The 15,654-nt window shown below is 48.4% G+C and overlaps 5 protein-coding genes across 5 annotated transcripts; all 5 read right to left on the reverse strand.

Annotated features, from left to right (window-relative positions):
• Window positions 1-106: 106 nt before the first annotated feature.
• On the reverse strand, window positions 107-1,735 carry BKA55DRAFT_539247 (uncharacterized protein; the record flags this gene model as incomplete). Its single annotated transcript, XM_046190111.1, has 1 exon — window positions 107-1,735. The coding sequence occupies one exon, from the start codon at window positions 1,733-1,735 to the stop codon at window positions 107-109; it is 1,629 nt and encodes a 542-aa protein (XP_046048988.1).
• Window positions 1,736-4,809: 3,074 nt separating this feature from the next.
• Window positions 4,810-6,078, reverse strand: BKA55DRAFT_689910 (uncharacterized protein; the record flags this gene model as incomplete). Its single annotated transcript, XM_046199413.1, has 5 exons — window positions 4,810-4,953; window positions 5,018-5,158; window positions 5,221-5,676; window positions 5,742-5,906; window positions 6,010-6,078. 5 exons carry the CDS (start codon window positions 6,076-6,078, stop codon window positions 4,810-4,812), a joined length of 975 nt encoding a protein of 324 aa, XP_046048989.1.
• Window positions 6,079-7,114: 1,036 nt separating this feature from the next.
• On the reverse strand, window positions 7,115-8,943 carry BKA55DRAFT_689911 (thiamine diphosphate-binding protein; the record flags this gene model as incomplete). The annotated part of the gene is made up of 3 exons (XM_046199414.1): window positions 7,115-7,415; window positions 7,469-8,702; window positions 8,766-8,943. The coding sequence occupies 3 exons, from the start codon at window positions 8,941-8,943 to the stop codon at window positions 7,115-7,117; spliced, it is 1,713 nt and encodes a 570-aa protein (XP_046048990.1).
• Window positions 8,944-11,909: 2,966 nt separating this feature from the next.
• On the reverse strand, window positions 11,910-12,874 carry BKA55DRAFT_358642 (ERV/ALR sulfhydryl oxidase domain-containing protein). Its single transcript, XM_046185837.1, has 2 exons — window positions 12,431-12,874; window positions 11,910-12,373 (listed from the first exon to the last, which is right to left on the reverse strand). Exons 1-2 carry the CDS (start codon window positions 12,556-12,558, stop codon window positions 11,944-11,946), a joined length of 558 nt encoding a protein of 185 aa, XP_046048991.1. The 5' UTR covers window positions 12,559-12,874; the 3' UTR covers window positions 11,910-11,943.
• A 316-nt stretch (window positions 12,875-13,190) lies between these two features.
• On the reverse strand, window positions 13,191-15,555 carry BKA55DRAFT_511923 (fungal-specific transcription factor domain-containing protein; the record flags this gene model as incomplete). Its single annotated transcript, XM_046187752.1, has 6 exons — window positions 13,191-13,390; window positions 13,446-14,652; window positions 14,702-14,733; window positions 14,785-15,004; window positions 15,054-15,399; window positions 15,470-15,555. 6 exons carry the CDS (start codon window positions 15,553-15,555, stop codon window positions 13,191-13,193), a joined length of 2,091 nt encoding a protein of 696 aa, XP_046048992.1.
• Between the last annotated feature and the right edge of the window lie 99 nt (window positions 15,556-15,654).

Below are 15,654 nucleotides of genomic sequence, written 5' to 3' on the forward strand. Positions count from 1 at the left end.
TCATATCCATCAATGTTTTAGTGAAGTGATCATAATATGCGTCTATTCGTGTATTATTCGTACCACTAACCAACAGCCACCAGCCTGTAAATATGGCCGTATGTCATCAGCACTCGCTATCTTCGTCGCTCTCTTGACCAGAGCGCGGCCTCTTAGCAGGTGACATCTCACCGCTCATACGTCTACGCCGCTGCTGGCCCCGATCATCAAGCTCTTCAAGCCGAGCCAGCACGTTGCCGAGATGTTTTCGAGCTGCAAGTTCTCGCCTGCTGCTGTCGGTCTGCGGCCTGTAATACTCTCCCACTAGAGTGACCACTGCGTGGTAACACTCGTAAAGCAGCATGCGAAGGTGCGCATTGTCACGATCTTCGATGATGCTTGCCGCTGTTTCCCCTGGTAGTGGTTTATCGAAGCCTCGCCAGAAATCATCTGAGGGTAGTGGTCGTCTGCTGAAAATGGTGGCCATGAGGGGATCGCCGAATACGCAGTTGCTCCATTGGCGTAAACCCGTTACTTCGATGGAGTTTTGGCTTGACTCATCTGTCATGGTATATTCCTGCTTTATCTTGGTATCATCCTGAAGGACTATCCTGTAGTCATGTTGCCCCTTTCCACCATGATCTGATTTCCTCGATGCCCCTTGTCCTAATTTCTGTTGCGACTGGGCCTCTTTAGGGGGCATATGAGATTTCTTGTCGCTTTCGTATGGGCGGTGTATTAATGTATTGGAGTCTTCTCCGGCATCCAAGACAACTAGTCGCGGTTTTGTTACTGCATCAAGCAGATGTTGGAAACGCTCGAAGTGGTGTCGAATGTTATTGTAATTGAACATGATCGTCAAGTCCTCACCATCTCGAAGGACTGATTCTAACAGGCTATGAAATGCTACTCTCCAGGAGTCAGCACCTTTTGAATCAGTCAAGCTTCCTTCAAAACGTCGTGGTGGGTGATGGACAACTGAAGGAGGTATTGACAGAACATCAGCGGCAATACCAAATCTCCTGGTTGGTGAAACCTGGCTGGAAATCCGACGGAGGAGTTGGCCAATTTGGAAGTCCACTATCCATTGCTCACGGGAGTGTAGTGGTTTTGACAATGTGGACATGGGAGTACCTCTTGGCGGTCGGATGAGGTTATATTCAACTGGTAGTACACCGCCGATAGACTCATGCCGAACAAGGGTAGGCAAATATCCAGCCAACAATTCAGCATTGGTTTCATTCCCCAAAGTGCTTCCAACTGTCCTGCTTGTAGGTTCTTTAGCCCCGGCGCCGGAGCAGATTTTCCTCTCTCTCGCAACAGCGGAAAGCCACTTGAGCACAGCAGCTTCAGTACCAAGGGTTGACTTCTCAGAGCGTAGCAGCCGTATAACTGCAGGTGGGGGCAGCGCCAATAGAAGACTCGGGCCCTCTGTAACCTTGACATTATAAAGACGCTGCAGTCGAGCCGAAGGAATAACCTCGAGTTCCTTTACTGCCAGACGAGGGCTGATGCCGTTGAGTAGGGAGAGGACAGAACTCTCTGGCGGGGCAGCCGCCATGGGACTGAGAGTAGAGGTCGAAGAAGAAGAGGGGGGGATAGAGGCGTTTGGAGAGGGATCAGTAGAGGTCAAGTTTCGGGCCGAACGGGGGATATTGTCATGTACAAGGTTGCAGCTTTTTTGCGCAACACAATGGCTCAGGAGGGGCAGATTGCCGTCTTCCCGAAGGGTGCATTGGTACGACATTCGAGTCATAGGGAAGAGGATATATATGTAGGATGTGATATTCAGGAGAATGGCTGATCTGATCTGATGTATGGGGCGAAGCGTCAACGAGTCAACGAGGCGAAAGAAGTCGCAGAGAATGGGTTTAACCAGGCGGTAGCCTCTAGTATAGAGAGGAGAGTGAACAGTATGTTCTATTCATGCCTGACAGGATACTCTGCAACACGAGATGAGACAGAAGTTTCGACAATGGGAGTTGGCAGACTCTTAAACTCGTCGTCTATTATAGCTGAGTAAGGATGACAGATATAGAAGTGCTGACGACAGGTAATTATCTGGAAGGCTGAGTAGATAGATATAGGGAAAGTGGTAGAAAATGATACATGAGAAGGATTAGGATAGAGTGGGTTGGATGAAGGGTGTAGTGTAGTAGTGGAGGTTGTTATTAGCTTCCGCGATACAGGAGCTAGATTCGCCTTCTCGAACGCCTCATGCGTATGCAAATGCAAGAACAACAAAAAGACCGGCAGGCAATGAGAGCTAATCAGAAAGCAGGAGAAAGAGGAATAAGGAGGATTGACAGACAACGGTTGCGCCAGCATATCTCTTGGGTCCTAGAATATGTGATGATGGGTGGGTGTATGTAGTGAGTGGATGAACGACAGATGGAGTAGCATTTACATGGATAGAGACAAAAAAAAAAAAAAGGCGGAATATACAGGGATAGAATGTCACCGCCTGGTCAGCGAAACTGGCCATGACGAGCGAGATCAAGAAACAGAAGCGAGAATCATGGGGAATGCAAAGAGCCAGGTCAAGCCAAGCCAAGCCAAGGGACCCTACAGAGAAGGGTCCACGCTTGCGAACGAACGAGCGAGGGCGGAATAGGGAACCGAAAGACGGGGGCGTAAACGGAAAATGTAAATGGTCGACGTAGCGAGCCAGTAACTGAAGAGGAGGAGGCACTTTTGTTTAGTTTAGTAGTATTCTTCAACAACCTTTAATATCAGTAATAACTAGTCAATCAATGGCTGACTGAGGCTGAACAGAGAACAAACAGAACTTGGCTGAAGTAGATGATGAGCTCAAGCCACTCAGTCATAAAGACAACAGATCAAAGAAATACATACAAAACAAGATAACATGTAAGAACACGAAGCCATTCTTGACCGTATCGTATGGCAATATAACGTCAAGCAAGCAAGGATGCACACTACATACACACGCATCTCTCACGGATAGACACTCGATCCCGCCGGAACGGTGAAGCCGAAACGGATCAGCATCTCCTTGGGCAGTCAAGCAAGCGAAACTTTTTAGAAGACCACAGAAGATGAAAAGTACAAGGGGGGGGGGGGGGGGGGGCTGTTACCAAGTAGAAAGACGCCGCAGCCTTAGTTCAAGCCTCTTTTTGCGCAGGTATTACGCCAAGAGGTGAGGACGGAATAGACTCCGAAAGACTAGAAGGAGGATCGAAGACATGCAGAATGCAAACTGTAACCTCCTGTAGGGCTCTGATTTTGAGCTGAAGTTAGTGGTCTATAGTGTTTGTTAGCTAGTCTCAGAGATCGACATAAAGAAGCGCGGACCGGAACGTGAACCGCAGAGTCATTGGACCATTGGCGAATCTTGAAGCGAGCCATTACCACTATCGATCCCAAGCTTAATAGCACTTCATTCTCTAATCTTACCATTCCCTTGGGATACCGTGACTGACTTTGTATACTTGGTGAGAGCTAATATACATCAGATGACTTCCACACACATCATGCGCCTATCGCCATCACAAGTGCACCAAAGAAAAGAAAAAGAGCGGAATGTCAGACTCTAAATGACGAAGCCTCTGGCGTGCATCGAGAAGCGAGTCGGGAAATTTATGATTGGCTATCACAAGCGAAGCTGACCTGGGTCACATTCCGCTAACACAAACAACCCCTGTCTAGACTCGTTTGTTTTTATACTGCAGCCTAGACTAACACTTCGCTACCATCATAAGTGATCATATTATCGTATCTCATATTCCAAATCATCACTGGTTCCGCTGTCTGTCAGCCCTTTCTTCTTCTTTTAAGCACCTAAAACTCACCAAAACAAAATTACCTTCAGCCACACCCGTTTGCTTTAATTAACACACGGGAATGTACCGGGAGCACAAGGACAGGCCAAGGACAACTGGCCCGTAATTTCGGGGCCGAAATCTGAAGTCAAATCTCTGACGGTCATGGAATTTGGTTCTCGATGTGACATGGCATAAGGTACATGACATACGAGGGCCTCAACCTGTTTCGTTGAAACCTTACCATCGCATATGGATATACCATATCCACTTCAACCTCAACCATGACCTTGATTATACTTCAGTCTCCTTGTCAAAGAATGCAAAAATGTCACCCCTTCATCTCTCACTTCACCGAGTATGGTACATACAAACTTCTTGCCTGGCCTTAGCCTTACGGCACGTCCCACATCCCGTGTACAACAAAGCCACGACTGATCAATCTCCTGAGTTGTGCGCCAAAGCCCATATCTCGATCCCTAATCTTGGGGTAGCTTGAGAGCTAGACACGATAGGTCGAAGTAGCTCACCCCGTAATAGCAGCATATAGATTTCTCAACCGTTGGCCAGCAGACGCTGAAACGCATCATCACTCTATTGTCCTTCATGATACTCTGGCGGAAAATCCCATTCTATTCACCGATATATGCTGATCTTCTCTGTCCCCATCGCCGTGTGACCTTTCCAACTCCTTGGGGAAGCGAAACCCTGCACTTTGGGGGTCGTATTGTTAATCCTCCCTGTTGAGTTTGTTACAAGCCCCAAAGCCCCAAGTGGATTGGATACATGAAATGCTTCGCTATCCTGGCCCGGAAGTTCGGGCATTGAAATCCCATCTTTGCAGATAGCCATGTCATCTTTCCACCGACTGGATGGGTGGTAGGTGTCTGATACCACACCACGTTGAAACCCAAGTGATCCTTCTCGAATCAGACCCCAACGTCTACTCTGTGCAGTCATGAGGCAGAAGGGCCTCGATTCGTCTGGAATGTCCAATACTATCCATAGGCAAACACACCCCTCACACGCGAGTGGCTCAAAAGCTAGCTTACGTTGATTCCGCAACTCCCTCGCCTTTAGGCTTTCCCTTCTGCTTCTTATCCTCCAGGGCCACCTTGTACAGCTCATTGAGGTTGTAACGCTTCAGCTCCTCGCTCTCCTTGCCATCGACAACCGAGACTCCGCAGAACGTCTCAACGCTAGTTAGCTACGTGCCACCGCGATAGGTCCAATACGCGAGAGGAGGAGCCGCTTACCTGGAAAATCTCAACCAATACCACCTTGTCGGGACTCGTCAGGTTGACCTTGTGCTTAGGGCTGACCAAGTCCGCAATCTTCTTGATCACCTCGCTCGACTTGAAGGCGGTGTGATTCCGGATGTTATACCTGATGGCGTACTGAAGGGGTCATCGTCAGCTTCAGATAACGATACTTTCCGCGAATCACATTGTTTACTTACCGTGCAGGCTGCAGATCCCTCACTCTCGTCTTTTGATGGAGCGGGCTCTGCGGAAGCATCATCTCCCGACTCGCTTTTGAGTTCAAAGTGAGGCTCCATCACGCTGCGGGCTACGCGTTCGATACCCTTGTCTGTCGCCTTGTCTGTATCAAAGATAGGCGTCAAGCGGTTGATGTACTTGGTCTTGCGTTGCATAGGATCCGGGCAGTCCTTGGCATCCTGACAGACCCTGGTAACAAGCTTGAGAGGTTCAATGGGCTTGACCGTCTTCATGAAGAAGACACAGTCGAGGCCAGTTCCGATGGGTGTGAAGGTTTGCTTCGTTTTGGGCTTTGGCTGTGCCATGCTGGCCAACTCCTTCTCAATAGACGCCTCAATGTCACCGGCATCCTCATCATCCTCGTCGTTGTCTCCATCCTCATTCGGGGGCTTCACTCCAAACAGTGACTCTCCGTACTGAAACAAGTTAGTTTACCAAGTCCTCCAATAGACAGAACAGGTATCATGAGCGAGTGCCATACCTCGTTACAAAGGTTCTTGAACTCCGTTGTCGCCTTGCCCTTCATTCCTCTTGCGTAAGTTACCCAGATTCCGGCATCGTTGACCTCCAGAGTCCTTCCAAGCTCGACCTGTTCACTTTTCCTGGCTTTTTGGTGTGGCGTCTGCCATTTACCACCACTGCCTCCCTTTTCAGTTGTTAGCCCAGTCTGTTCAATAACAAAGCCATAAAACAATCTCCCAGGGTCAAATGAAAGCCTGATCGTCGACAATGGCTCAGAATCTGCTTACCTTGCTCTTTTTGGTGGCTGGGCCATTGCCTCCAGGGCCCTGCTTTCGCTTTCCAGCTCCGTCACTCATGATCACCTCTGTTATCCTATTTCGATTGATAAGATATATGTAAATATATATAGATGCGACGCCGTAGGGGCCTTTTCAAAATGAAGTTTGAAGAGTGAGCCTGGTTGCTGTTGAGCTAGGTCGTTTGCGCGTGGAGAATTTTGGTAAAGGCGAATCACGTGTGCTGATTGGTTGGTGCCTTTTATACCTAACGAATGACAATCAGCATTGGATGAGAGAAAACTAAAATAAATATTTTCGAATGATAATAACATATCCTATGTACCATACATATATTGATTTTATACTGAATTGAGCTAATTAGAAAATAATAGGTGTAGACGGCTCGAGACGTGATTGAATGTCAAATCGTACCAAGCCACTTGATGAAGCATATCACGATATCAACTCTTTTCTCTTTCTCCAAATACTACAGACTCTGAGGCTATACAGTTAGCTGATTCATAACTTATGTTCATTTAGAACTACTTCGGTAAAGTATGAATGACAACGTTGTGAAATGGTTCACCAAGCTGTCCACGACCAATAATTATATTTAGCCATCACTAATCAGATCAATAAATATAAAAGTTATCTCTTTGAGCGGCACAAGGCAACACCAGGTCACTCGCCCCACTTGACCCCACGTACCAGAAGGCTACAGAGGCTTAACATATAGAGGCAGCTATAAGAGCCTGTATTCCTTTGTAGCTTGGCTACTTCTACAAGAGTATAGCCTCTTTTTCTCCTGACTTTAACTGGCTACTAATATTTTATATCTATTCTTACTGGCTGCTGGCCTTTTATATACAAACCGGCCCTGTATTGGCAGAATTAATTTCTCTGATTGGCCTGATATCCCTGTCTTGACCGCTTTGTTGCCTTGTGCCGCTCAAAGAGATAAGAAAATCGCTTTTCAATTTGAGGTACATAAAACATAAACTATCGTCCGCCACTCTATAGTATAAACCATAAACTACTTAAATCATTATTATGTTCTCCAGGAACGTTTTCCAAAACCCCGTCTATCAAATTTCACTCTTTCTTGAGTAACCTTTTAGTGCTTCTTGGCGTTGTTCCTAGCGCTGGCCTCGGCAGTCATGATCAGAGCACGAGGAGCATCCTCTCTGGGCATGTAGAGCTCGACGAATTGCAAGCACTCGGCGGCGTTGAACTCCTTGTTGGTGAGGAGCTCGTTGAGCTCAGTCTTGGTCTTGATCTGGAAGGTCTTGCAGGTCTTCTCGCCGCCGAAGACGCTGACGAGGTCCTTGTACTTCCAGTTGTTGATGTCGTTGTAGACAGCATCCATACCGTGGATGAATCGCTCAATGGTGAAGCCATCGTTGCAGATGACGAAACTAGAGGCAGAGTCAGTAAAAGACGCAGAAGATAAGTTGTCTTGGAAACTTACATTGTGGGCTTGAGGTGATGTCGGATCATGGTGCTCAGCTCCTGAGCGGTCAATTGGAAAGATCCATCACCAACAAAGAGGATTGTTCGGCCTTCCTTGCCAGCATCCTTAGCAGCGAGGGCAGCACCCTGGCAAGCACCAACGGACCAGCCGATGCTGCCCCAGAGAACTTGGCTGAGGGCGGTGACGTTACGGGGAAAACGAGTGTCCCAGATACCGAAGTTAGCGGTACCAGTCTCAGTGACGATGATGTCGTTGGGGATGAGATATTCGCCAACACGGGGCCAGAGCCAGGCCTGTGTGATGATCTCAGAGTCGTCGGTGTTCTTCTCGACCTCGTTCCTGACCTCAGGGATAGAGGGAGCGGGCATAGACTTGGGGTCGACTCGGTCGATGATCTTGCGGAGGACACCACGCATGGCAACGCCGGGGTATGTGGAGTAGCGGACCTTGCAGTGAGTGCTGTGGAAATCAACAGAGTTGATTTGTGATGTGCGGTAAGAGAAACCGGTGGTGTTGAAATCACTCTTGAGAGCACCAATGGTGAGAAGGAGATCAGAGCCCTCAACGATAGACTGGGCACGAGCGGGGTGAGAACCGTCACCAGCGAAGACACCACCGTAGTTGGGGTGGTCCTCGTTCACAGCACCCTTACCCATGGGGGTAACGAAGACGGGAAGGTCGAGCTTGTCAATAAGCTGGTGAACCTCCTTAACAACACGGTGGCGGATAGCACAAGAGTCGACAAGGATGACAGGGCGCTGAGCAGCGTACATAGCCTTGAGGATCTCATCAACGACGAAGTCCTCGTTACCGGGGTCGTTCTGAGGCTCAGACAGGTCAATAGGGGTGTCAAGTCGAGCACCCTCAACCTTCTCCTGGACCATATCGGTAGGGACCATGATGTAGACGGGGCGAGAGCGGAGCCAGCAAGTGCGGAGAGCAGTATCGATCTGCTCGGCAATCTCGGAGGGCTTGTTGAGCTTGGCGACGTTGCAAGAGATTTGAGCGCTCATGTTGGCAAAGACATCAAAGTCACCGTTTCCGAGAGTGTGGTGAAGAAGCATCTGGTCACGCTGAGAGATAGTAGAAGGGCATCCAACAATGTGGACGACGGGGATGTGCTCAGAGTAAGAGCCAGCAACACCGTTGACGGCAGAGAGCTCACCAACACCGAAGGTGGTGATGAGAGCAGCCATCTTGGTGACACGGGCATATCCATCAGCAGCGTAGGCTAAGATTGTATGTTAGTAAGGTGGTATTTTCAGGTTGTTGATCAAGTCATGATGAAACTCACCAGCGTTAAGCTCGTTAACACTGCCGACCCACTTGAGGTTGCATTGAGGAAGATAGTCGAGGGCGACGAGGTTGTAGTCACCGGGAACACCGTGAACAGATCGAACACCGACTTCGTAGAGACGCTTGAAGAGGTATTCAGCCACGTCAATTGGCTTTTGGAGGTTGGAGTTGCTCATGACTGCGGATTGATCGGTAGATTGTTAGGTGAGATAGAAGGTTTTGTTGATAAGGTTGATATGGAGGGGTAATAGAGGAAGCTCGAAGCTTATTTGTAGGATGAGGGGAAGATTGAAGAGAGATGATGATATGAGATGTCTAGGTTAAGAAGTAACCAAGACAACCAAAAGAGGAATGTGATTGATTGTTTGATCGATGGAATGATGGGGAAGGAAGAGAAGATGTTTTCGGTGGAGGGGGAAGGAGGTGTTTATACGTTTGATGCTTCACCTTACTTAGCTACTACGTACGTATCTGTAGAGCTATGAGCAATACAATTGAAGCTTGTTGACAGGTGTGCACCCTCACAAATTGGGTGTACACTCAGCAGTTTACCTACAGTGTAGCTTCTCACCAATGATACCCTTGTTCTTCCTTGCTTCTAAACCTCAATGGGTTGATCTGATCTGATCTGATTGATTGCACCAAAAATAAGACCATGGTCAAAATGAGCCCAGTCCAGTCCAGTTCTGGCCCTGTAAGTGTCACTAGAATCGGACCTGTCAAGGAGACACCACGGGCATAAGCCCAGTAGCAAATTTGACCGTTATTCTCGGCTTCAGGATGTCACGATATTTCCTCGCTCGCTCCCGATTAGAAGCGGCCGAAACCGCGATAGTGAGTGATGGAGTGCCTCAGTATAGTATAGTACGTACAGTAAAAGCTACGGTGACGGCGATAAATGTCCTCTGATGGTGATGTAATGACCCTCCACGGGCTGCCAAAGTCAACGCCACGCACACGGGAGGGCGGTTCTTTTACTGCGAACTAGGCTCTAACTCTGCATTAGCCGCAGCTATTTTTTCTCCCCCCTTCTGTAGCAGATCCATTCATTGAATGCGTAGCAAGCGTAGGTAGCGACCGACAGTCAGAAAATCATATGATGCCATGTGCCCTGTTTACGGGCCCTCCCAATCGGGCAGACTTTGTCAAGGGTGGAATCTTGATGTTGATTACGGGTCTAAGAACGTCTAGAAACAATTCAATGCCACAGAATGAGTGGATCCTCGATAGAAATCGGATGCTTCTTTTTGATGTCGGCAGGGGAATAACGGGACGATGAGGAAAAAGAAAGGAAAGATGCGATGCCAGCCACGATCAAATCTGCATGGATTCACACTCGATAATCCTTGGCGTGCCTTGTCTTTGCTTGTCAGAGCCAACTCCGGCCATGCCATCCCGGCTAGTCCGGACCTGTGCAGCCGAGCGAGCACCGGCCGGGATCTCTGTCCGTAAAACAATACCCGGAGATGGTAGTCTCACTCAGTCTGTGGTTGGAATTGGAATGGAATGGATGGATATTTGAAAATGGCGTTGTTTTTACCCTCGAGATGCGACCGGCAATCGACAAGACAACGGGGGTCCAACTGCGTACGCATTAGATCCAGGGACCACCATTAATCATTTCCATGGGTGTCGATATCGTTATCGCTACCAGGTCTGCGGTGGTGGATGTCCATGTTGGCCCTGAATAGCCTCCTCATTCAAGGATGACACAACGAGACTTTTATGTCGACAGTACCTATCCCTACTGTTCGACTGTATCTTTTCTTCCTTAGTTACCGGGTAAATTGCGTATGAATAACAAGCGGCACAACTTGCATACAAGCGTAGCATTCATGATCATCACTGGTGTACGTACGCGTGTAGTAATGCTGAGGCAAGAGATGACTATGCATTACATTACAGAAAAATATCTCAACCAAGTATCCATTCACAACTCTCTACGTACAACGCTCCAATCGATAAACAACAGGAAAACAGCATCAAGCCCAAATCAAGACAGGGATCTCGTGTCCGTAAAAGGCCCTTTCAGTCGTACTGTACCTCGATGACATCCCGTAATCGACATCCGATTATCACGGCCAATATCATCTCAAGCCTCTTCTTTCCTATGTTTTCCGCTCTTTGCCGTAAAATGCCAAACTGATATCGTGTTACAATAGCGGGACGATATCAAATATTTTTCTTCATCAACGGATAAAGCGCGTGGATTCAGAGGGGCCATGACAAGCATTGGCTGCGAGATGGGATGTTGCAGGGTAAGGTAACCTGAGATTTTGGGAACTATCTATACACCACCTTGGCCCTAGCTACCGTAGCCATGGCCATGCCTCTGGGGGAAGAGCTGTAGTGGGTGGTTTTTGGCAAAAAGGCGGTCCGGTAGTTGTGCTGTACAGCCGTGTCATGTCAGATCATTCTTATCGCCGCCTAAAGGGAGTTCACCGAAACCAGCAGGGATGTACAGCTAGCTAGGGTGGTGAACTGGCGAGACCAGCTCCCTGGGATATCGTACTTCCGCTAGGTTCCTGAATTTGACCTCATTCATCGACATGGCTTATACTTGAACTGTGCTGTGATGCACTGACTCGATATCGTACTCACCCTACAGGGCTGGCTTTGTCCACACCGAAGCTATAACTGCTGATGACGGAAATTCGACACTGCTTTAGAGCGGTGTACAGAATTGTTTATGCTCACAATCACTATATGGTGGGACGTAACGTATTTTGCTTCATGATATGTTACACTTGTTGTACATCTATCGATTATCGTGAGATGAGATTCTATGCATGCAGTTCTCGCTTCGCCTCTACTATACAGCTCATGCTCTATCATGAAATATCTATCCAGAATCGGCGATTCCCATGCTCCGCTCATAGACGTTTCAAACCGTTTTGCCCATCATTTCTTCCTCTGTCTATAGAAAAAGTCATTGCCATCCCACGCCTTCATCGGTCCGGCATTGACCACATGTGTATGTCTGTATCCACACAACAGCCAACGGTCCATCATGTCATTCTCCAACCGGTATGCAATCGCTCAGGGGCCCGAATATCGTACACCGCACACCGAAACCACAATGAGTCGAGACCTCTAACATATCGGTAGGCGCGTTAGCCTCCCGGCCCGATCCAGCAGCCAGCCTCAACCTCAGCTCAGAAACAGTTAGTCACAGCTTAATCGCATCGTCCATCCTTCCAGCCTGTCCGCCACCGCTCCTCCCACTTGGAGCAGTCGAACTCAGGCTTGCCCAATTTGCGGTTGACGTCGTTGTGTGCGCCGCACAGCCACTTGCCAAACTCATCACGGCTGTTGACCTGTGGCGCTTCTCGTTTGAGGTAGCCCTGGAAATCTTCTGCGCAGACCCAGCATGGATATAGCTTAGAGAATAGACCGACAAAGCTGAGAAGGTCTGATTTTTGGCCGCTTGATGGCCGTTCCGGATACTGAGCGGCAATAGAGTGAAGTAATGTCCATGTACTACGGCCTAGCACCTCGACATCTGGAGGGCAGTCGGCTGGAGGACCCTTGGCCTTTGCAGCATCCTGTTTGAGAGTACTCTTTGTCTGGGAAGCCCATGCAGCAAAAGACGTACAATTCCGGCATCTGAGCAAGGGTCAGTCGAATAGGGCTCCATTTGCAGGGCGTAATGATGAAACTCACGGTTTGCCGTCAGGGCCTAGTACCACTCCCTTGGGGATCCTCTTAGGCGGCTCAGCAGAGCCTCCTACTGAAGACGCAGGGGCAGCGGGCGCAGCCGCCTGCTGTTGATCGTTTGGATCGCTCGACATTGAATGGCGCCACTTGTGGTGGTGAGATCTCTGACTCTGGCTCCAACTCGACTCCTGATGCGAGCTACCGCTAAGGAATAAGACGGGAACAAGCAGTCGGCGCTTTCGGTGGAATTATTAGGGGACTGAGTAGGTGAAACAGATCAGGTAAGCAATCAATCAATCAACGTCAATGAATGATACGCCACGAAAGAATCGAGAGACTGAAAAGTAGAACTAGAATTGGGGTCTCGAGACTTTTACGATTGTCGTGGTGTGACATTTATTTGTCAGCCTCTGTCTAGAAGAAAAGAAGCTAAACTGCCAGGATGTCAAACCGTTCTATCAACTGTCTACGACAGAATTCGAAGCTATTTCTTATCGATAAGCAATAAATCCTGGAAGCTTCCAGGGGGAGGCCAAATTTAGGCCGGAGCAGCGCCGTCTTCCGGGTGATTATGGGGCGAGCAACCCACTCTCAACTCTAACGATGGAGCTTCTCTAGTTTATGATGTGCATTCTTCGCTGGAGCATCATTTCCGGTTGAGTTTTGTTTCGTTTCTTGAAAATGTATGATTAATTCATGATTATACAGAAGTGGCGATTCAAGTATCTCCGCCAAATCCCCTATTATCTACCAATGTCCATGCCAGTCAGTTCGTGTTTCCGAATGGCGAACTTGACAATCCCGTTGTAGCTGTATCATTCATGAATTCATCCATGACCTTGCTCAACGCTGTCATATCATCGCCAACTGAGAAAAAGGACGGGTCTAATGCCATGGTTTGACCAAACGTGTTATCAAAACCGCCAAAGTGGTTCTCCGCGGATGACAAAGATGAAGGATTAAATGCTATCACACAAGAGTCAGCAGCAAATAACGAGACTTGAAAGGTAAAGAGACTTACTGGTGGGTGGTGGTGAAACAGACACAGAACTCTTTCGATCTTGCTCCAGCATGACCGATATCGCCTTGACAGCTCTTTGAGCTTCAAGAGATTGGTCGGATCTCGTCTCCCAGATGTCCTTGGCTATAATCAAAGCTTGCAAGATATCACTTCGCCTATGCAAAACACGTCCTGCATCGTATCTACTCAACGCAAAGCACAACATCATGGTAGCTTGCATGAACTCGTGTCTAAGTGGTGCGGCAACTCTCCAGCGTATGTTGTACATGAGGCCTCCTGGTTGAGTTTCTTCGTTCATGCGTCGCTGATGCTCCAGGATTGCCAAGGCAGCCTTGGTGCATATCTCATTGGATCTGACACTCTCTTCTCCCGCTGACCCTCTGACGAAACTGTGTCGATGGAGGAGATAGATGGCTTTCTGAGTGATGATATCAAGCATCATTCGATTGAGGATTGTGGCTGGACTGTCCGCAATCGACTCTTCGAGGGGCTTTAGCCTGAGCCAGTCCGGCAAGGAACCTGTAGCTCTCTCGAGCTTCGCCTGCAAGGCCGCAATAGTAGCTGGTGATGGAGGTCCTGCTTCGGTTGTGTCGTATATCTCAGCAGCAACTTTGATAACTCCATGTCTGTGGATATTAAACGCCAACATGGAAGGTTCCGAACGTGGCCTCTCAGGCGGAAGGGTATTGTGCTCAAAACCAATATCGCTATCCAGGAGATATGAGGGCGGGCGAGTGTCGCATTGAGAGTCTTTGATAATACGTGGAAGCCCGGTTTGGGTACTGGTGAAGAAGTCCACGCTATATAAGGCTGTCCAAGCTCGCCGCCGAAGCTCAGCTTGCAAAGGTCGGATATTTGGCCAGTGGGACGGCTCGCGATGAAGGCCCATCCGCATAGCTATCCTTATGATAACGCCCATGAGAACCCAGTTTCCAATGTTTGCATCGGCGTCGGCCTCTTGGTCGACAGCAAAGTGCAACACGAGTGTTTCAACCGTATGCGCGCTGGAACGAAGGTAGTCCCCAGCGACCAAGCAGTGGATAGTGAGCGTTCGGTAAGTGTCGAGCGTTGTTTGTAGTTCAGAAGCGGACAAGCCATGCATCCCTGCCTCCTTTTTGTGCAATGATACAGCCATACTCATGATGCTGAACAAAAGCCCGACCCAGATGATGGAGACAGCTGAGGGGTTTACCCAGAATTTCGCATACTATAGATATATTAGCAACTGACCCCTTGGATATATGTCGTACGCTGACTTCTGCAAGGAATTTGCCTCTATGAAGGATGACTGGTTACAGGGAGTTAGCAGTTGGCAGAATATGAGGGAGCCATGACCTACTCGAGTCGAAAGTGTTAAAGTACTGAGAGATGTATCTGTCAACTATCTTACGAGGAGGAACCAAAGCTAGGATCTGGTCTACGGGAAGACACGAAACATTAGCAAGTAGAGAGATTCTTGGTGCTGGCGACTGCTTTATCAAGCCATTAGCAAAAGGAGAAGACCCTTCACTGACAATATCAGAGACATCATCAGCAAGGTCATCTCTGAGTTGTTGGATCTAGGGTATCCTGTCAATTGAGAGTCTTCATAATGAGTCCTATTCTTACATCTTCCAATATTGTGGCCCAATGTGAGCTACCAGTGTACACAGTTTGGTCATCTGCCAGACTTAGGTTTCCCATTCGAACACTTGGTGATGTGCCTGATGTAGGAGGCTCAAAATGACTCGAGACTCTGTCTGCTTGGATTGTGTCGCTTAACGACTGGTTTGAGCTCTCAGCCTGATCTCTCAGTTCCGTCACCAGATTTTCAAGACGAGCTATTCTCTGGCGAGCTTTCTGGTTTCTATTGTGAGGCCTGTAATCGATGGCATCCTTGCGTTCTTGTTCCGAGCAAGTGAAGATACATTCGGTAGGTTTTCCGCGCCGTGTGCAGGCGCCGCATGGCGATTGTCTATCGCAACGAAGTCTGCAATGAAGTCAACACATATTAATTGTGTGTCTCTCCAGTTTGGTTGGCTTACTTGCGTCCCCTGCAGAAAGTGCAGCTGAGAATTGGCTTTTCACGTTTCCTTGTTTGAGGCTTCGATTGTGCTTGATGAATTTCCATGAGTTAGAGCGGTGAGGGCTTATTCGCCTCTCAATCTGACACAAATGATGAAGCTAGTGTAAATTGAAGGTTCACAACTGGCTGTGAAGTCATTTTCAC

Source organism: Fusarium redolens, assembly GCF_020744475.1.
Source record: "Fusarium redolens strain MPI-CAGE-AT-0023 chromosome Unknown BKA55scaffold_8, whole genome shotgun sequence".
Lineage (NCBI taxonomy): Eukaryota > Fungi > Ascomycota > Sordariomycetes > Hypocreales > Nectriaceae > Fusarium > Fusarium redolens.

Coding starts and splice junctions, on each gene's coding strand:
- BKA55DRAFT_358642 (XM_046185837.1), bottom strand. CDS start 12,558: ATGTCGAGCGATCCAAACGATCAACAGCAGGCGGCTGCGCCCGCTGCC. Junction 12,374..12,430: donor CTAGGCCCTGACGGCAAACC/GTGAGTTTCATC, acceptor ACCCTTGCTCAG/ATGCCGGAATTGTACGTCTT.